The following is a 19,346-nucleotide window of genomic DNA, read 5'->3' as shown; positions in this document are numbered from 1 at the left end:
CGACACCGGCAGAAGGAACTAAGATTATTGTCACTACGCAAAAGGCTATCTCTGGTGTTCACACTGGATGCTTGAACACCAGTCATCATCCTGGCCTATTTGATAGGCTGAGGATTCACTTTGAATTCAAATATCTTACCTCCATACCACTTAGCGCAATGAATCTTTCACTCGTCGATCCATTTGTCCTGGCGCAGGAATACCCAGATACTTTGACTGAGAAGCTGAGTATGTACTATCCCATCTTTGCTGAAAATGAAGACCACTAACCGAGTCAACGCAACATAGGTAGCGGCCATGCGACATGTTTAAGCTTCAACCACAAAGGCGATTACCTTGCCTCCGGACGAGTTCGTGAACCCAACACCAAAAAAAACACATATCCTCATATAATGGTCTGAAGACTGAGACATAATCTAGGTGGATGGCACAGTGGTGATCTTCGATATTGAAACCAATGGCGTGGCGCGCAAATTGCAAGGCCACACGCGACAGATCCAGTCTCTAAGGTACAATTACCCTCGACTAAACACACCGATCTATATCGAACCCCCGAAATACTGACTTTCATGCCAGCTGGTCTCGCGACGGCCGATACCTCCTCACATCTTCCCAAGACTGGAAATGCATCCTTTGGGATCTAAAAGACGGCTCACGGGTCCGCACAGTCCGATTCGAAGCACCAGTATACATCGCCGAGCTGCACCCATTCAACCAGTACAGCAACCACGATCCCTTCCGCTATCTGTCGAGTCATATCAACTAATTTTTTCTTGTTCTGCAGCCTTCTTTTCGTCGCATCTCTCTTCGAGGACCAACCAGTACTGGTAGACGTCTCCAGCACAAAACCAATCAAACGAATTCTCCCCTCTGCTCCCCTCAGACCACAAGCTCCAAAAAACGAAGAAATTGACCCAGCCGTGGCGGCGAAACAAGCAGCGCAAGATGCCAAGCACTCAACATGCGTAACCATCTTCACAGCCTTCGGCAACCACATCATCGCCGGCACCTCGAAAGGCTGGATTAACATAATTGAAACACAAACTTGTACCACAATCCATTCAATGCGTCTCTGCAATGGGGTGGTGATTCTCCTTCGTCTAGCCAGCAACGGGCGCGACCTCCTTGTCAACAGCTCGGACCGGGTAATCCGCACAGTGCTCATGCCAGACCTATCGCAGCTAGGGATCGACCTGGAACCATCCGCGATAAAACTGCACGTGGAGCACAAATTCCAAGACGTGGTCAACCGACTCAGCTGGAACCACGTAACCTTCTCCTCGACCGGCGAATTCGTCACCGCGACAACATTCATGAACCCTGATATCTATGTGTGGGAACGCAGCCACGGGTCGCTGGTCAAGATCCTGGAGGGACCGCGTGAGGAACTCGGCGTTGTGGAGTGGCACCCGAGCAGGCCGATGGTTGTGGCCTGCGGGCTGGAGACCGGGTGCATATACACGTGGTCCATAGTGTCGCCGCAGAAATGGTCGGCGCTGGCGCCAGATTTCGGCGAGGTTGAAGAGAACGTCGAGTACATGGAGGCGGAGGATGAGTTCGATGTTCACCCAGCTGAGCAAGTGCATCAGCGACGGCTAGATCAGGAGGATGAGGTGCCGGATGCTCTGACGTTTGACTCGGTCAAGGGGGATGGGGATGCTGATGGCCTTGAGCCATTTAATCTGCCTGTCTTGCTGAATATCGAGGACAGTGATTCCGGTGAGGATGTTGTTGCTGTCGGGCCTGGGACTATGCGACGGAGGACGCCTGGGGCTGGGAGGGAAGGTGTCAATGGGGATGCGGACAAGCCTGCGACTAACGGGGCTTCGAGGGGTACTAAGAATCGGCGGCGATAGTACGCATGCTTTACTTTCTTTCTTTTTGTGTGTGTGTGTGTGTGTGTGTGTGTGTTGTACTTTTCTTTTTCTACCTGCATTCTATTGTTGGAGGGCTGTACTAGCATGTTTTGCATACGGTGGCGTTCATTTTTCAGGGCATGATTGGTCTGCAATCCGGCGTTGGTGGAAAAAGCTTCTAGGGCTTTTTTTGATCCCATGTATTCATACAGATACAACGCAGACAGGTCGTGATGACTCAAGTGATTCAGGTGCTCCTATGTTCAACAGGGTTAGATATGTATGTGTAAGGATCAAGACATTTACCGAATTGTCGACGGTAGGGGTTGCAAGAACACATAAAGTTAATGGTTTGTGATGGTGAACGAGACTTGCGGGTGCAATATTCAAGCTGCTGCTCCGTCCCAGCGAATGCATTGATCGTGTAAGAGAGGGAGAGAGATGGTTAACAATAGTACCAAGAGCAAAAGTTGGTTCCAATGAGACATCTTAACTTGGCATTCAGGTAGCAAATGGAAGTGTCAGAAACTATAGGAAGGTAACCTGGGTATATATAAGCCGAAACGATTCGGAATTCTTGAAAGCCCAAAACGCCCCAAGATGCAAAGCCCAGCATGCAGAGAAAACAAAAGAGAAAGAGAAAGATAGAATCGAGAGAGGAAAATATAAAATCATGGCCCAAGAAGGGTCGTTGGCGCATACATCGTGTCAGCCGTCAATCCCCCAGAGATCCTTCAGTCATTCAACCATGTTCAGAGTCCTGTCGGCCGTTGGGAACCTATAAGATCAACACTTTTGAAATAATATCTCAGTTCCCCATGTGTCTGGACCTTGGGCAAAACAAAAATTCATAAAGCTGTAAAATCGTTGGCTGTGGAGCATCTAGTTGTGCTTGCAGAAGCACATTCAACGCTAACGTGGCAAGTCCACACTCTGGGCCAGCCCAAAATCTGTGAGACCCGGTCTATGATTCCAAAATTTGAATCTGATGATCAACCATGTGTAAGGGGTGATCAAGCGATTATCGGTATCACCTTTCAATTGAAGGAGCCATCTTTTGATCGATCGCCATGTGGGTATAATTCCGCTTTTACTCCTCGGGTTTTCGGGCTTGGTAAATGTGTAAAAGGTTGTAAGTTTTGATCTTTTTGTCAAAGGCTTCTTGTTTGACGTCGAAGGCAATGCGGTCAATTTGCTCTCGAGACCAAGAAAGAACCCGGCTGAACGGAGCCAAACACAATGGCTGAACGCTCTCAGATATGGCCAAATTATACCAACGGGCCACCTTCTGCTCGTGGGAATCGGGATGCCATGGGTTCATAGGCAATCCCACAATCTGGTGGTCGATCTCGGTGAAGCCCGCTTCTTGCAAATTCCGGATGGTGTCATTCGAGCTGTGGGCCAGGGGGCGCATGGTAGCTTCGGTCGCATGCTTCAAGGTCGAGTACCAATTAGCCATCGCGCGTCCCGGTTCGCCATCTTTGTCCTCGACGCGAGGCCGGAAATCGATTTCGACCTGCTCAAACCAAGCGCCCGGCCGGAGATGCTGAAAGACACGTCGGTAGAGACTGGGCCAACTTGCGACACTACCACAGCCCATCTGCATGTGGATGATATCCCATGAATCCTCCCCCATGGTCCAGGGTGCCTCGAAGTCGAAGGGGGCATAAAAATCGCAGTTCTTAGGGAAATTGGCCGGCTGTATTGGTGCAAGGTCCACGCCCACCACGAAGGAATCGGGGTATTTATTCGCAACTTCGATGCTCCAGATACCCGTTCCACACCCCAGGTCGAGAATTCTGGACCCCGGGGGATGTGGTGCATAGATTAAGCCATCCTCGGCCCGTGCTACCGTGAACAATTTGTGAAAAATGTCGAGACGATCTTGCTCTTCCTCGTCACAGGGGAGCGGGTAAATTCCTTTCCGATAGCCATGGTACAATCGACCATTCTCTTTGTGATGTGGATATCTCTCGGGTATTCTACATCGGACAGAGGTCAGTGATTTGAATTACCCGATTGAGCAAGGGAGTGACGCACTTGCGATCGGACATTATGATGGGAGATGATCGTGAGATTTGCGATGTATTGGAGGTGTGGGACGTTTGTGTGGCTACCGATCCATTGCTCGTAAAACGACCGTTCCTGCGAGGATCTTTATCGACTGGATCTCTATCGATCAAGGTATGCAAGTCCATGGCCGAGGATGGTTGTCGTGATCGGACTCGATCACTCGCCACGGAGTGCGAGTAGTATCGAGAGTGACTGTCACTCGTTGGGGTCGACTCGGACTTGTATCGTTTGGGTGGGGGAGGAGAAGTGATAGGAGGTAGATGTCGCAGCTTGGTATCCCCGTTAAACATTTTCGGTAGTGAGGTTCGGTCCATGGGAAAGGAACCAGACTCTCTATACGACATAGTGATATCTGCCATCAAGTGAAAAGTCAAGCTAGGAAACGCTCAAAAAGCAAGTGTGGGAAAATCATCTAAGGAATTTCCTAAGATGGAGGAAGGGGGATTTTAAGGTGAAGCTATTTTTCCTCCATATAAGTCCGAGAAGAAACAAGGAGGGGGGGAAGTAAAGATGTGCAGAAACACGCAGAAGTACAAACTGGGAAACGACCCGCGCTGCTGGGTATTTAGTGTACTTTTGTTTTTTTTTTAAGGATATTTCATCACTATTATTTGGTAAAATGAAATACTAAATAATAGATAATAGATATATTGATCTAGATTCCAGACTCCAGATTCTATAATTTCTATCTTATTTTACTATACAATGTCAAGATTCCAAGTGGACATCGACCCACGCTCCGGGATGCGGACCGCCTGGGCCAGGTTAATAAGCTCCTGGTCGATAGACTATGTATCCTCTGTATACTACTTATTCTACTTATACTACACATACTACATCCATTGTATACTCCATAGAAGTGGCAGCCTTTCTTCTTCTGACTTCGTACATGTATAAAAATATCTTCACCGCAACCCAAATCCCCGGGTTCGGGTGGGATATTCGAGCGAATCAAGTGAGATACCACATCTTGGCCTAGCTGCATTGACCTTTTCCTTCTTTGTGATATGTAAGAATGACCCTAACACCGGACCCATTGTGTTGGGTCCAGTTATACGTGTCAACATTCCCTGGATTTTCCGGGATTCATTACTTCCAAGGCCTCTTTCTGTTTGACTCGGGGATGACCTCGGGATCTACACTTGGTAGTGGTACGGAGCACAGAGTAGGTAAATATGCCAAACCCCGAGATCTGTGTCTCCTTGCATCAGACATACTTTGAACAATTGAAGATATTTGGCCTCTTACGATCCGGCGCTTGCCGCGCTGAATTTCCCGGGGTTGACCTACGTCAAGGTCGCCGATATCTCTCTGAGGTCATAGGAATTGGGTTTAGAGAGTAATGTTGGGATTACGTTCCTTACATTGTACATTCGGTTGTTTTTTTTCCCCGTTCAAACAACGAATCAAGATTGATGATCAAGTGTGATAGTTTGGGGGAATGAATAGGGTTCTTTGGGATTTATATCGGACGAAGTACTTCGTATCGAAGTACTCTGTACTCCGTACGCCGTATGTACATCAACTGCAAAAATAATTGGGCCCCACTAGGAAATTTTCCTACGCCAATCCAAACCTCAAAGGAAATAAATACTCATTCAAACATTAATCTCCTGACGCAGATCAACCGAAATAGAGGGAAATCGGATCTAGCTTCTTTCACTATGCACACACTGAAAGCAGTGGCATCATCAACTCTGTCCCTGCCAGCAGATAATTACATTTACTCCATCGTCCCATCGGCCCCGCGGACCTTTGCCGCTATCTCATCAGATGATTCGCTGCGTCTATTTGACGCCGACCTCGATCGCGGGTCTGTAATCTCGAACGCTGCTCATAATGGTGTGACCGCCCTGCGGAGCTTCGCCATGGGCGAATCGCACCTCCTGGCTACGGGTGGCCGTGATGGGAAGGTGAAGGTTTGGGATGCCCGGACTGAGAATGGAAGTCCAGTTGTGGAGATGGCAACGGGTGAGTTTGTGTTGGTTGAAGCTTTGTTTTTTTCTTTTTTCTCATTCTTTCTTATTTGGTGGTTTTGATGTGTCGATTGCCTGTTTGGGTGTGTCGGGAACCTGCCGTAAAGGGTGGTTTTTGCTGCATATCCGGCTTATTGCAGGTTTTCGGAGAATTTAGCTAGACTTAAGGTCCTAGCTTTGATTCCAGGTTGCTTATAAAATGCATATTGGCTAATACATTGTCTATGTGTTCAGCGAAACACTCACCTGTTCTGTCTGTGGCTTGTAATCCAGAGACCAACACTATTGTGGCGGGAACGGAGCTTGTCTCTTCGCAGGCGGTTGTTGCATTCTGGTAGGTCATCTTATACTTTGCTTTTAATTTGAATGAGCCGAGCAGTATCATTCGACATTTGTATTGGGATATGTCTTTCAGACCAAAAAAAAAAAAAAAAAAAACTGTCTATTATCAAACCCCAGTCCCATTGACCAGCAAACAGGGATATCCGGTCCCCCCAAGCATTCCGCCTCCAATATGTGGAGAGCCACAATGACGATATCACCGAGGTAGGTGTACCTTCTAACCCCGAACCACCCAACAGTCCCATCCGATACCCACATGCAGCACCAGCCAGACTGACCATTACATCGGCATCTTGCCTGTTATCGGTAGTACACAGCTCCAATATCACCCGACGCGCAGCAACATCTTACTCTCCGGCAGCACGGACGGATTAGTGAACATCTACGATACGACCGTAACAGATGAAGATGAAGCTCTGGTGCAAGTGATCAACCACGGCTCCGTACATCATGCCGGGTTCCTGTCGGAGCACAGGATCTTCGCCCTCAGTCATGACGAGCACTTTTCCGTGTATCCAGCCACAGACCCAGACGATGCTTCGCAGGAGCCCGAGCCCGTGCATTTCGGTGACGTGCGTGACCCGCTGGGTTGTGAATATGTTGCGCAGCTGTGTGTTGGTGCACAGGGACCGTATATTGCCGCTGGGAACAAGGTGTAGGTTTCTTGTTTGTCCTTATTTTTTCGTGTTTCGGTACTGGGAAAAGGCATGGCACATACACGTGCTGGTGTGCTTGTTTCTCTTGGGTGTTTTTTTTTTTTTCTTTCGTGAGTTGGGTTCATGGGTATTTGGCTAATTCATGTCTTGCAGTGACAACCGCCTCGATCTTGTCCCACTTGTTTCCAGCCCGTCGTGGAAGCTGGACCGGGATAATCTGTGGCGCTTGCCCCGTGCTCATTGTGAGGAGGTTGTGCGCTCGGTGTATTTGGATGAACAGGTACGTGTTCTAAGGAATGCTACTCGCTACATGACCTATTTAGTTATCTGTTTTCGGTTTTTCTTTATGGCTCTTGCTAATCCAATTGCCCCCTCAGAGTCAATCGGTTTTCACCTGTGGTGAAGATGGCTTCGTGCGAGCATGGAGACCTACTGAAGGGAATGATGCTCCACTCCAGTCCGGGTCTGCAAAAGCTCGGCCGAAGGAGAAGAAGAAGGATAGGTTCAAGCCGTACTAGTCTGTGTACTATGAGCGGGCGAATGCATCTGTTGTCGATGGTCTGCTGTGTATCATTCGGTGTTTTGGGTGTGGGTAAAAATAGATAGTCCTGTACTTGAACCATATGAAGTTATGTCATTGTTATTTGATTTGTTGTGGTGTGTAGAATGAGTTGGTTGTTGGATTGCAGCTATGTGAGTTGGAAATATATTCTCAGACTATGACCTCCCAGGGCACATATGAGAGTTGAAACCACTTTTTTATTCTGGACCGTACTAATTGAACCTTACTTACACATGTACTGTTTAAGATCAAATCCTATCTCTAAAAGACAAGATACAAGAAATAAGCCAAACCTATTTGGGTAGGATTGAAGAGTAGAAAAAAGAGGTGGTAGCGTCCGGGATCGAACCAGGCGGCTTTCCGGATTGAATTAGTTACCAAGCTCAAGCCCAATATTGAAGCCTGATCCCTCAGGTGTCAAATCTTATCTCTATTATTTTTTTCCGTATCAAAACTTTTCTCCAGGAACAAGGGACCAACTTCCTGGAATCACTTTCCCTCCAATTCTACAATACACATACCCAAATCCCAGCCGAAACATCCAAAATTCAAAAACCAACCCTCATTGCGCACCAAACCCCTACACCCTCAAAGGGCAACCAAGCACATCCCACACCACAAAATGGACGCCCAAGCCTACCTAATCAAGCACGGTTGGTCCGGCCCCGGCAACCCGCTGAACCCAAATAAACGGCCCGGCGCACACAGTGGACTAGGCCTCACACGACCGCTCCTGGTATCGCGCAAAGCCAACAACCACGGCGTGGGCAAGAAGACGACAAAAGACCCGACGAACCAATGGTGGCTGCGCGGGTTCGAGGATGCCTTGAAGGGTGTCGGGAACGACAGTTTCGAGGCTACCTCTGCGCGTGAGAATAATGCGCTGACAAGCGAGCTCTATCGGCATTTTGTGAGGGGGGGATGGCCTGGCCGGTACGCTGGAGGGATCGGAGAAGAAGAAGGATGAGAGCAGCTCTTCTATCTCCAAGTCGAAGCGCAAGCGCGAGAATGAGGATGATGGTCTTGATCGCAAGGCTAGGAAACTGGCAAAGGCTGCGCGGAAGGTGGAGAAAGCGGAGAGGAAGGAGGGGAGACGTGTGAAGCGGGCTGCGAAGGCCGAGAAAAAGGAGAAGAAAATGGCCGAGAAGCTTGCGAAGAAAGCTTTGAAGGAGAAGAAGCGGACAGCATCCGAAGAGGATTATCCAACGCCCACGTCGATTGATCAAGAATCGGATCAGACTGGGACGACTACGGAGACAGACAAGGCTGTTCTGCGATTGGAGGACAAGGCAGCGAAAAAGGCAAAGAAGGAGAGCAAGAAGGCCAAGAGCATAGGAAGCGATACGGTTGACGAAGACCAAAAAAAGAAGTCTAAAAAGGAGAAGAAAGACAAAAAGGAAGCCGAAGCCTGATATTGCTCAATTTTAACCATTTTGATTTTGGAGCGCTTCACATGCATGTCAGGACCATGTACAAACATTCTGTACAGACCTGTTTTCTCTTACGCCATCTAGAAACCAAGATACCCTTTTTGTTTGGCGATATCATGACTTCTGCAACCATAGTAAATGTAAATATCTATCTTCCTTTTTATGTGTTGGAGCTAAGCTACGCGGGTAATTTTCCAGGTTTGCCTGATAGAATCCACGGTCTTTTCTCCCAGAACTCATCTTTGATGATATCGACATGGTCAACGACGACCTGTGCTTTTCGGCGCAGTTTGCGCATCTTGTCTTGCTGTGACCTTGACTGCTTAGGCTCGACCATTGGTGATTCCTCGTCTGCAGGTGATTTTGTAGAGTTAGGTTCCTCCAGCTCGTACTGTTGAGAGAAACGTCAGAACGGACTGAGGCGGAAAGAACAAGATCATAGAACTCGGCGCATACCTGGCGATAAAGAACAGTGCCCTTTTTATAGATCTCCAGCTCGTTATTGTAGTTGATTCCAAAACGCTTGAAGAGAATCTCATTCTTGTCTGCAGACACAGTGCCCTGAGATTAAGTCAATTGCCTGTACTCCGAATTGCAAGAAGAATAACCCACCTTTAACTCTTGTTCGGCGTCTGTGTTACTCATTCCACCCTGCAGGACCATCGTCCAGAAGGTAGTGTTGTAGAGATTATTGATATGACCTAGTCATCCTGAATTAGCCGGATCTAGCTTTGAATCAGGGGCATTGCTCAAAGCCACCTACAATCAACTTGTCTCCAGCTCATGTAATCGCGGAGAATCCGGTTATTTGGGTAGATAACCGCACGCCCATCAAAGGATGGCAGATATGGTGGCAGAAGAGGTCTTTCAGGGAAGTACTCGCTCCATTTGTAAATGTAGTGTGCTGTGAATGTAGAGACGATAGTGGTCACTAGTTTCCTAAATGGAAGAGTTCCTGTCAACGGCTGTTCTTGCAAATCATATCACAGGAGATAGAAGCGTATAGAAGATACACACCCATTGCGCCGCTCAAAAAGTTGGCAGTTGGGATGGAAGACAAAACTGAGGAATTACTATTAGTGATTGCAGGGATGATGATGATACGAGTTGACCATACCTGAATTCGTCACTGACTCCGTAGGCGATGCACAGGTCTGGAAGCTCTTTCATGACCTCAACTGCTGCAGCATTCATCAGATCCAGTGCCCGGCGGTCATTGGGTTTCCTGAAGGCGTAGTGATCAGAGAGTCTATGTAATTGTCAGACTCTAGATATAGATATGGATGCATTAGACCGGAATAGCAGTCACGGCCTGGTGAAAGCTATGCATAGAAAGACGGTTATATAGCCGTCATCTTTTTTTCTTTCCGCATACAGATTTCTCATCCATAAGGTGCCCTCACAAGAAAGAGACTGATACTCACTTGTGAAATCCTCGTCCATCAATGCGGACCACAATCCACGTATTGGGGAGCAGCACGTCCGGCTGCTCGAAGGACTTGACATACTCAAATCTGTGTCCGTTGAGAAGGCTGTTTGAATTTCATTTGGATTCCTCAATTCTTACCTTGAGTTCGCCATTCGGTCTAGACTTTGATGTTAAGTGATGAATAGCTCCGGAGAATGGAAGTGCCATTTTGTGCGATTTCTGCCCGCCCGCATTTGCCCCAACTGTTCTTGATTTTGAGGACCTGGAAGTGATTTGGTGGACAAAAAACACCATAAATTCCGGTGAAGACTATAGCCTAATTTAATATCTAAACATATCAAGGCAAGGCAGAATCAAAAGTAAATAAAACTAGTATGGTGTTGAGATGCATATCAAACCCCCATGGGGAGATGTTTTAGAATCTAGGAAATGCAAGGGAAAGGACAGAACCAAGATGGTCTATAGATACATATGAGAATCATGATTTCTGGATCTCCTCAGAGATCTCTTCATCGCCAGTCTCACTGGCTCGCTCGCTAGTCTCGCTGGCCTTGTCAGACTTGCGGGACTTGCGTGAAAAGAAACCCAGGCTGCTGCGGGTAGAGCGGTCGGCGGATGTCACACTTGAGACGGTGCTATCGACACTCTTGCCGAGCTGCGCTTCACTGGCCGCATCCTCGTCAATATCACCTTGCGAGGATTCGCCTTTCTTAGAGAAAAGGCCCGAACGATCCTTCCATGAGCTGAACTTGCTGGAACTGCCCTTGCGCGTGATCTTGCGAATAAAAGACTCTTTCGAGGCATTGTCCATGGAAGTACCGGATGGCATGCGCTCCAACGATTCATATGAATCGCCAGTGAAAAGGGAGATGGAGCGAGATGTGCGAGACTCCGAGGGAGATCCATCGTACTCGTGAATATCAAATGGGCTGTCGGGATCATTGCTCTTGCCTGTGTCCAGCTCCGGCTTCTCGTCCGTGAAAACCGCCGTGAACGAGGGAGCAGCGGGATTCAGCTTTGGGGTCAATGGTCGATGAGAAGATGACGGACGAGTGCCAATCGGTGCCTGAAGAGGGCGGTGATGCCGGTCAAATGTGTCCTCCACGAAATCAGGTTCGCCGGTTAGACCGAGTGGAAGATGACCTGACGATCCATACTGGATTGAAGGTCGCCGAGAAGGAGCTCGAGACCAATTGGATGGTGCGGCCCAGTCGAATCCAAGCGGGCTGTTGCGGTGCCCAGCATTCTCAGTCGATGGCCAACCGAAGTGGCGGTTGTCTGTCGAGGGGTGCGGAAGCTGATTTGGGGTGTCGAATGAGGTCGACGAAGGTCGAGGGGACAAAGAACCCCGTCGAACGCCCCCAAGAAGCGATGATGGATCAATAGGGTCATGCCGAGGACTGAATTGGTTGTATCCACTGTTGAGATCAGGATTCCCACGGGTGCTAGCACCGCCGAAGCCAAACTTGCTGGATGAGAAGATATTCGAGAAAGCAGCTCGCCGGGAGGGCGCGTGATCAGAAGAACTATCCATGGTGACACCAGCCGTGTTGCTTCGAGGGAACAATGACATCGGGTTTGCCCAGTTGCCAGTATAGCTCGATCGACGCCGGCGGGCACCGATTGGATCCAGCTCATCAATATTGCGAGGGAAGGATTGACTCTGGCCAGGCTTCAAACTACCCAGCATAGGAGATTCATCTGCCAGGGTTTTCCCACGGGGCCGGTGAAAACCGAAAAGCCCGGAAAGTTTTCGCGATGCGCTTTTGGGGGCATCCCCGGCAGCAGACAAATGGACACCTTGGGATTCGTCCTGCCGATTTTGAGTCTCTAGAGGGCTCGCAAAGATACTGCCGGCTCGACTGTCCGAAGAGACAGGCGACACTGGGCCGTGACCGAAGCTATCCAACGGAGTACTGGACGCCTCCATGGTTGCAAATCTTGGACGAGTTATAGACCGGGGGAATTCTGGTGATTCCTCGTCACCAAGGAGATCAGATGGCAAGAGGGCATCCGCACGGGGACTCATTTGCGGGTTATTGAAAGAAACTTCCGTATCTGAGCGCATTATCTCCGGGGGATCAGACAGGCCTGGAAGAGCCATGCCGTTATTGATATTGAAAAACGCAGAGCTCGGGGCAAATGTAGGTGAGTGACCGGATGGGTTGTAGTTGATGCTACTTGGAAATGTTTCGACACCCGGGAAGTTCAGAGGGGAAGACACATTGCTGTTAAGTGAGCTGCGATGGCGACGGGGCCGAATGGTGGCAGTATTCGACATATCGAGATCCAAGGTCGGGAAGGCAAAGGGCCCTGAGCTGCCGGGTCGTTGGGCTGTAAGCCACTTCAGGCGCTCTTGGGCTTCTTGATATTGTTGCTGGGCTTGCGTGTGCAGGTTCACAAGTGTGGCATAACGTGCATGTAGGTTGCCCAGCTTGTGCTCCCACTGACGAGCTCGCTCGTTGTCGATCCGATCCAACTCTTTGCCATCTTCACTGTCGCCTTCTTGTAATCCCATTCTTTCCTCTTCTAGCTTCTTAACTCGTCCTCCTTTATCCTGGATCTCATCATCAATCGTCTTCATCTCCGCCTGCTCTTTTGCGATCTTGGCTCGGACCTCATCTGCGCGCACCGTCCCTTCTTCTTCAATTCTGGCTTTGTCATCCTTCGCCTGTAGAGCATCAGAGTTCATGCGTGAAATCTTCTCCTGCCATCGCAAGATGTCATTCTTGCGCTTCTTGCGCTCCGCCTCTTTTTGTTGAAGAAGTCTCATGCGCTTAGACTTTTCTCCTTGCACGGTTCGGTTGACGCTTTCTAATTTGTAGACATGTTTTTTCAAATCGCCACTTGCTTCGTCCTTCTCCCTGACGCGCTTCCGCAATTCACTGCGCTGTTTTTCAAGGTCCTTCAGCACTGCAATATGCTCTTCCTCCTCCTCTGCACCCTGCTTCTCCACATTCTCGTTCTCGTGCTGCAACGACTTCAAACGCTCTGCCAATTGTTCCAAAGTTTCATCTTTGGCAGTTTTTGTTCTGCTCTTGAACGTTTCTTCGAAATTGCCATGTGAAACATCCGTAGTTCCGGTCGCGGGCGAGATTTTCCGTCCTGCCGAGGGCCGTTTCCCCGGTAATTGGCCTGCACTATGCTCGCGAGACATTATTGGGGCAGATGGCGTTGGAAGGCCTACTGTAGACCTGGGGATTGAGGCGCGTATAATTGGACCTCCAGCGTTGCCATTTTGTTGAGCTTCGGACAGCGGAAGAGACTTTGTTCGGACATGGAGAATCGCACTAGGAGTCTGGAAGTTGGCGGCACTAACGGAAAGAACACAAATATGATAGATGTTCCCAGGTAATAGATTTGATATTTCCACCGCTGTTTCTGCTCGTTTAGATTCGCCGACTATAGACCGTTAGTGCTTTGCTTAATGGCAGAAGAGAAGAAAGTAGCCCAAACCGTACCTTTCACATTATTAACCTGAATGATATGCTTATGTATTGAGTTATGGAAGTCGGGCTGTTTCCAAGCAAGGCGGATTTCACGGGCAGTGATCTCTTCGAGGGTGACCTCTGGCGGCGGAGGGATGTCGAGACCGAGCTTCTCCACTAATACCTCATTTGAAGTTTGACAGACTTGCCAGGCACGATAAAGAAGCCTTCATACATTCGGGTCAGCCGAGCAAAGGAAATGATGAGGTAGACGAGGGACTAACCAGATTAAAGCCCACAATATCGAGACGGCGAGGAAGAGGGCCATCACGCCTCGCACTCTCACGCGAGGGACCACTGCTGGGTAAGCGTCAAATGCAAAGTATAGCGGCTCATACATCCCAACGTCTGTAACCCATTGGACGCGGGTAGCGGGATACAGGAGAATTGCAAGGATCGCCTCAATGCATTGGGCGGTGGGATAAGGAACACGTGATGTAGAATGCTGGCCGCCTAAAGCGGTTTAGCGCCAAAATGGAGATCATCCGCTACGGGACCTCGGCACCTGCATTCCCCAAGGCTGACGTAATCAGAACTGTTGGGCGTTGAATGTTGACGAAACCAACAAATGTTGGAAATACGGAGTAATTCGGGATCATCTAGATATATCTCCTGAATCAGGCTGACACTCCATAAACTCCTTTCGGTCACTGATATTGTGCTGATATTGTCCCGTGACGGTGATTATGTAGCCGCGTCCACTTGTCTCCAAGTGTCACATGGGCCAAACGATTAACTTCCCGATTCTCCAAAAACCTGTCTCAAGTCTTTTTTGACCCCCTCAGATCTTCTTTTTGCGCCTTTGGATTCCTATAATTCGCGTTGGATTGAACTGAAACGTTATCCATAGCCGCTGTTAGAGGTGCTAGACACCGTTCGGCGGGATGCAGCTCTATCGCTCTATAAGTGGTTCCGTCTCCAAGACATGGAATTCTATCAACCCGGCCACCCTTAGCGGGGCTATTGATGTCATTGTTATAGAGCAAGAAGATGGTATTTACACTTCTTCGAGAGTTGGCGTTCACACATGATACTGATCTGGCTTCTTCATTCAAGGTACCCTTGCTTGTTCGCCCTTTCATGTCCGGTTTGGCAAGTTTTCGCTCTTACGTCCATTCGAAAAGAAGGTGGAGTTCAAGGTGAATGGTGTAAAGCAAGAATATGCTATGAAACTGGGAGAGGCGGGCGAGGCATTCTTTGTCTTTGAAACGACCGATGACATCCCCGCATCCTTGCAGACATCGCCGTTGGTATCTCCGGCAGCCAGCCCGAGAGCCCAGAGCGAGCCGGATCTTCCCCCGTCGCTGCAGGAGCCAGATTACCTTGACCTTGACAAAGAGAACGGGGATGCATTGTCAGAAGGCGCAAAGACCCCTCACTCGATGGCGATGCCATCGAACCAGCTACGAGCCAACACAGATTTAGGTAGGGACAGATATTGAACTCTCCATTTCGATCTCATTCCCTTGGTACTAACTATTTTAACAGGTACAATAACACCCTTATCGCGGTCTCCCGACGAATCCGACGTGACTCGTCCACGGCACGACTCCTTGGGCGCTAAACCGCTGCTTGACCACACACTGTCGGACAATGTGCTTTCGACCCGCCCTCCTATACTCCCTCTCTCCAAAACCGCTGCAAATGGGAACGAGGAATCCCATGGTATCGAGGGCGAAACAGAGAACCGCTCTCGTAGCCCTCCTCTGTCTCCCCAGGAAGCGGTATCTCGTGCCATTTCGCTTTCAAAGAAGCTGTCTGGTTCCAATATCCCATCACATGTCACCGAGACTGGAGATTTGATGCTGGATATGACAGGGTACAAAAGCAATGAAGAAGATGCCCTTCGTGCAGAGGTTGTTGCGCGCAAGATTCTTGCGGAAGAGCTTGAAGGAAGCTATGATATCGGTGCGCTGATCGGAGCCGATGAACACGGCAATCTATGGATCTATAGCAGTGAGGAGTCAAAGGAACTGGCCGATCGGAGAGCCACTCTCAACTCCATGCGGCCAAACATGGGAATGAACGATGATGCTCTCTCTGACCCGGGATACCACAGCGAAGGTGAACAGGCTGTCTCGGAGCCATCATTGACTACGCGCCATCACCGAACGAAATCAGATGTCCAACCTGGCTTTCCCACCCCTCCTCACTCACCCCTGCATGATTATTTCCCGGCCGAAACCCGTAACTACGCTAAGACGCTGCGCTTGACGAGTGATCAACTTAAAGCCCTGCAACTGAAGCCCGGCGCTAACACTATGTCTTTCAGCGTCAACAGAGCAATCTGCACAGCAAATATGTATCTGTGGAATGGCAACACTCCGATCGTGATTTCTGATATTGATGGGACTATCACCAAGTCAGATGCATTAGGGCATGTTCTTAATATGATCGGACGCGATTGGACACACGCAGGAGTCGCTAAATTGTACACCGATATTGTCAACAATGGGTACAACATCATGTATCTTACCAGTCGGTCTGTCGGCCAGACAGATACCACACGGGCTTATCTTCATGGCATCTGCCAAGATGGATACAGACTACCAAAAGGTCCGGTGATATGCAGCCCTGATCGCACGATGGCCGCTCTGCGGCGAGAGATCTACCTGCGAAAACCCGAAGTTTTCAAGATGGCGTGTTTGCGGGATATTCTCAACCTGTTCTGCGGTAAAGAGAACCCCTTCTATGCTGGCTTCGGAAATCGATTGACAGACGCATTGAGTTATCGTTCTGTGAACATTCCATCTACTCGGATTTTCACAATCAATTCCAACGCTGAAGTGTCTCTGGATTTGCTTAGTCTCAACAAATACAAGAGCAGTTATGTGACCATGCAAGAGCTGCTCGATCATTTCTTTCCACCAACCAGCCTCCTCGTGCACGACGGTGGGGAAGAGTATACGGACTTCACGTACTGGCGGGACACACCGCATGAGCTCGAAGACTTCTCCACAACAGACAGCGAGGATGAAGATGAAGACGAAGACGACGAAGATGCCGATGAAGATCTGGCCGAAGAAGATGAAGAAGACGAAGAAGACGAAGAAGACGAAGATGAAGAGTACGAGGAAGAGATTAGCGAGGGTGAAGGCAGCGAGTATCTTGACGAGGTAGAGTTGGCCGAGGAAGATCTCGGGGCAAGCTACATGTCGCAGAACTCGGTTGCCTTGTCTAACCCAGCAGGCTCGATAATTGAGTCGGTGGAGGGGGATCTTGTTGTCGAAGAGGGGGCTCTCGGCGAAGAGGAACTTTCTCCCATCGCCGAGAAACCACAAGAATCAGCCGAACCAAGCACGACCTCTCTTCCCATCCGGTCCAAAATGCCCCAGAATCTTTGAACATACACTCATCGCTATGCCTCTTTGATAGGGAATCGTTCCCTCGGCATTTCTTGCGTCATAGATACCCATCTTGCGAGTGCTTTACTGAGTCAGATTCTGCGTTAGACTGCTCTGACAGCGATACATTCACGTTCAACACTATTGCATGCAGTCCTGGAGTTGGAGACTGCATTATACACGGCCATTTGTGCCCAACTCTTTCTAATTCATGGCATTCCTGGTGTTCATGGTGTTTCTGGTTTTGTTTTCGTACATTCATGGCGCATATATTTTGAGGATTGAATAGGGTCATGAGATGAATAGGTAATGAATGAAACAAGTAAATAGACAGGCGCAAACGTATTGAATGAGTCTCTAAAATATCTGGGGATACTGTAGAATACATTGTTAACGAGATCCAGCGCATGACTTCCGTGGATCTGCAGGAACCGCGATTACCTAATCGTGATATTGGCCGAAGCCCTGGAGCTCATGCTTCTTTTCGGCCTCATTTAGACATCACTTCCTCTCTCTCTACTCTCACTCTGAACGCTGTTGGAATCTTTGGCTGTTTTTAAGCTTCTGAGCACTGTGCTAGGAATGCTCCCCTATTACCTTTTCTAGGACTTCTAATTATCAGCTAATTCAACATCTTGACCACTTTCGCAACACCGCAATTCGCTCTTTGCCTCTTGCTTGATTTTTGATCAGCAACTCAGGACAAAATGGCATCTCCAGTCCAAACACAGGGTCCAGCACCTACGGCACAACCTCTCACCCCACCTGCCGAATCCTCCTCCGCCGCGAACGGGGCCTCCGCGCCCGCTGCAACAAACTCGCAGACCCAACCCCACGTTCCAGCACCAGGGCCTTCAACAACAGTGCCACAACCGCCGCCAGTGCCCGGCATATCAACTCAAGACAGTGGGAAAACGCGACGACCAAGGGATGTGCGGCTGGTCCACATGCTCCTCGCCTCACTCGGGGTAACTTCCTACCAAGACCGGGTTCCCCTCCAATTGCTGGACTTCGCCTACCGCTACACAGCAAATGTGCTACAAGACTCTGTGCACCTCGCGACAGAAGGATACGCCGCGGCAACAGATGGTGCACCGGGCGCAAAGGGCTCTGGCGAAGTGAATAGTGTTTCTTTGCCCGCATTGCGGTTGGCCATTGCCTCCCGCTTGCACTTCCAGTTCCAGACAGGGCTACCGAAGGAGTTTCTTATGGAGGTCGCGTCAGAGAGGAACCGTATCGCTTTGCCCGGTGTGTCACGGGGCTTTGACTCTGCTGCTGGCGCTAATGGCGCTGTTCCTGCGGCGAATCAGAGTGTTGTTATTGGTGGTATGCGCTTACCGCCTGAGCGCTTCTGCCTTACTGGGATGGGGTGGAATATGAAGGATGAGTGGGATAGTGAGGGCGAGGAAGATGATATGCCTGATGTGATGCAGCAGCCTGGGGCTGGGAAGGGTGCTGGTGGCGACGGAACTGCAGAAAATGAAGACGAGGATGATAATGATGGTAAGATGGAGGATATCTTCGGTGAAGATACTACTATGGGCGAGGCGGGCGATGGAGACGAGGACCGGAACATGACTGATGTTTAAGGCAAGTGCATTTACGTCCAGAGGTTCTTCTGCCTTTGGCCTTTGCTTGGTGGTGTTTCTGGCGCTTGGTGTTGTCATTCATCTTTTTCTCTCTAATCTGTCATGGGAAGGGGTCCTGGTCTTTACTACCATGAAAAGCATCTATCTCATGACTTGTGTCTACAAATTCGGGTCAAAGTCCCATCATCTGATAATAAAGGCAAATAAACCGATAAAGAAGGCATCCTTCTGGTCAATAAAACCAAGATATGCAATCGTCTGTGTGTATATTGTACATAATCGAGTTCATCCCATCGCTCCGCATTCGGGATGATCATGCAATGTAATAAGAAGATGCCCAGCAAAACGCCCGCATTCTTTGCCTTTGTGCGCCATGAGGAGAGAGAGAAAGAGAAAGAGAAAGAGAGAGGGAAATCGACATCAAGTCTGAGTCCGGGTTGGCCAAGCAAGTCCAGGGCCAGTCTACCCGGGAGGATCCAGTTTGATATCTGTCCGTCAAACCAAGAGCCGGAAGGAGGTCAGGCTAGACCTCCGGGACTGAAAGATATGGGCCTAGTACTGTCTGACATACAAGGCCCAGCCAACAAGGTAGTCAGGTCAG

At 49.3% G+C, this 19,346-nt stretch overlaps 8 protein-coding genes across 8 annotated transcripts; 5 read left to right on the top strand and 3 right to left on the bottom strand.

The window, feature by feature from the left end:
- Positions 1-158: 158 nt before the first annotated feature.
- N7500_004401 (Set1-mediated histone H3-K4 methylation subunit Swd1) lies at positions 159-1,856 on the top strand (the record flags this gene model as incomplete). The annotated part of the gene is made up of 5 exons (XM_056675547.1): positions 159-228; positions 289-350; positions 421-509; positions 577-717; positions 785-1,856. 5 exons carry the CDS (start codon positions 159-161, stop codon positions 1,854-1,856), a joined length of 1,434 nt encoding a protein of 477 aa, XP_056530547.1.
- Positions 1,857-2,946: 1,090 nt separating this feature from the next.
- N7500_004400 (class I SAM-dependent methyltransferase) lies at positions 2,947-4,273 on the bottom strand (the record flags this gene model as incomplete). Its single annotated transcript, XM_056675546.1, has 2 exons — positions 2,947-3,838; positions 3,897-4,273. 2 exons carry the CDS (start codon positions 4,271-4,273, stop codon positions 2,947-2,949), a joined length of 1,269 nt encoding a protein of 422 aa, XP_056530546.1.
- A 1,320-nt stretch (positions 4,274-5,593) lies between these two features.
- N7500_004399 (WD40 repeat domain-containing protein) lies at positions 5,594-7,421 on the top strand (the record flags this gene model as incomplete). Its single annotated transcript, XM_056675545.1, has 6 exons — positions 5,594-5,900; positions 6,140-6,239; positions 6,385-6,451; positions 6,565-6,902; positions 7,057-7,183; positions 7,281-7,421. 6 exons carry the CDS (start codon positions 5,594-5,596, stop codon positions 7,419-7,421), a joined length of 1,080 nt encoding a protein of 359 aa, XP_056530545.1.
- A 666-nt stretch (positions 7,422-8,087) lies between these two features.
- On the top strand, positions 8,088-8,877 carry N7500_004398 (uncharacterized protein; the record flags this gene model as incomplete). Its single annotated transcript, XM_056675544.1, has 2 exons — positions 8,088-8,334; positions 8,381-8,877. 2 exons carry the CDS (start codon positions 8,088-8,090, stop codon positions 8,875-8,877), a joined length of 744 nt encoding a protein of 247 aa, XP_056530544.1.
- Positions 8,878-9,073: 196 nt separating this feature from the next.
- On the bottom strand, positions 9,074-10,476 carry N7500_004397 (tRNA guanylyltransferase; the record flags this gene model as incomplete). The annotated part of the gene is made up of 8 exons (XM_056675543.1): positions 9,074-9,286; positions 9,352-9,456; positions 9,508-9,596; positions 9,659-9,834; positions 9,913-9,957; positions 10,013-10,144; positions 10,320-10,409; positions 10,463-10,476. 8 exons carry the CDS (start codon positions 10,474-10,476, stop codon positions 9,074-9,076), a joined length of 864 nt encoding a protein of 287 aa, XP_056530543.1.
- Positions 10,477-10,802: 326 nt separating this feature from the next.
- Positions 10,803-14,152, bottom strand: N7500_004396 (Fibronectin type III domain protein; the record flags this gene model as incomplete). Its single annotated transcript, XM_056675542.1, has 3 exons — positions 10,803-13,726; positions 13,786-13,979; positions 14,037-14,152. 3 exons carry the CDS (start codon positions 14,150-14,152, stop codon positions 10,803-10,805), a joined length of 3,234 nt encoding a protein of 1,077 aa, XP_056530542.1.
- A 544-nt stretch (positions 14,153-14,696) lies between these two features.
- N7500_004395 (putative lipin Smp2) lies at positions 14,697-17,156 on the top strand (the record flags this gene model as incomplete). Its single annotated transcript, XM_056675541.1, has 3 exons — positions 14,697-14,805; positions 14,869-15,237; positions 15,301-17,156. 3 exons carry the CDS (start codon positions 14,697-14,699, stop codon positions 17,154-17,156), a joined length of 2,334 nt encoding a protein of 777 aa, XP_056530541.1.
- A 707-nt stretch (positions 17,157-17,863) lies between these two features.
- On the top strand, positions 17,864-18,745 carry N7500_004394 (putative transcription initiation factor TFIID, 31kD subunit; the record flags this gene model as incomplete). Its single annotated transcript, XM_056675540.1, has 1 exon — positions 17,864-18,745. One exon carries the CDS (start codon positions 17,864-17,866, stop codon positions 18,743-18,745), a length of 882 nt encoding a protein of 293 aa, XP_056530540.1.
- Positions 18,746-19,346: the final 601 nt, after the last annotated feature.

This window comes from Penicillium coprophilum (assembly GCF_028826855.1).
Source record: "Penicillium coprophilum strain IBT 35676 chromosome Unknown utg000004l_segment0_segment0, whole genome shotgun sequence".
NCBI lineage: Eukaryota > Fungi > Ascomycota > Eurotiomycetes > Eurotiales > Aspergillaceae > Penicillium > Penicillium coprophilum.
Note: the sequence above shows the minus strand (reverse complement) of the source record. Positions and strands in the feature narration are given on the sequence as shown.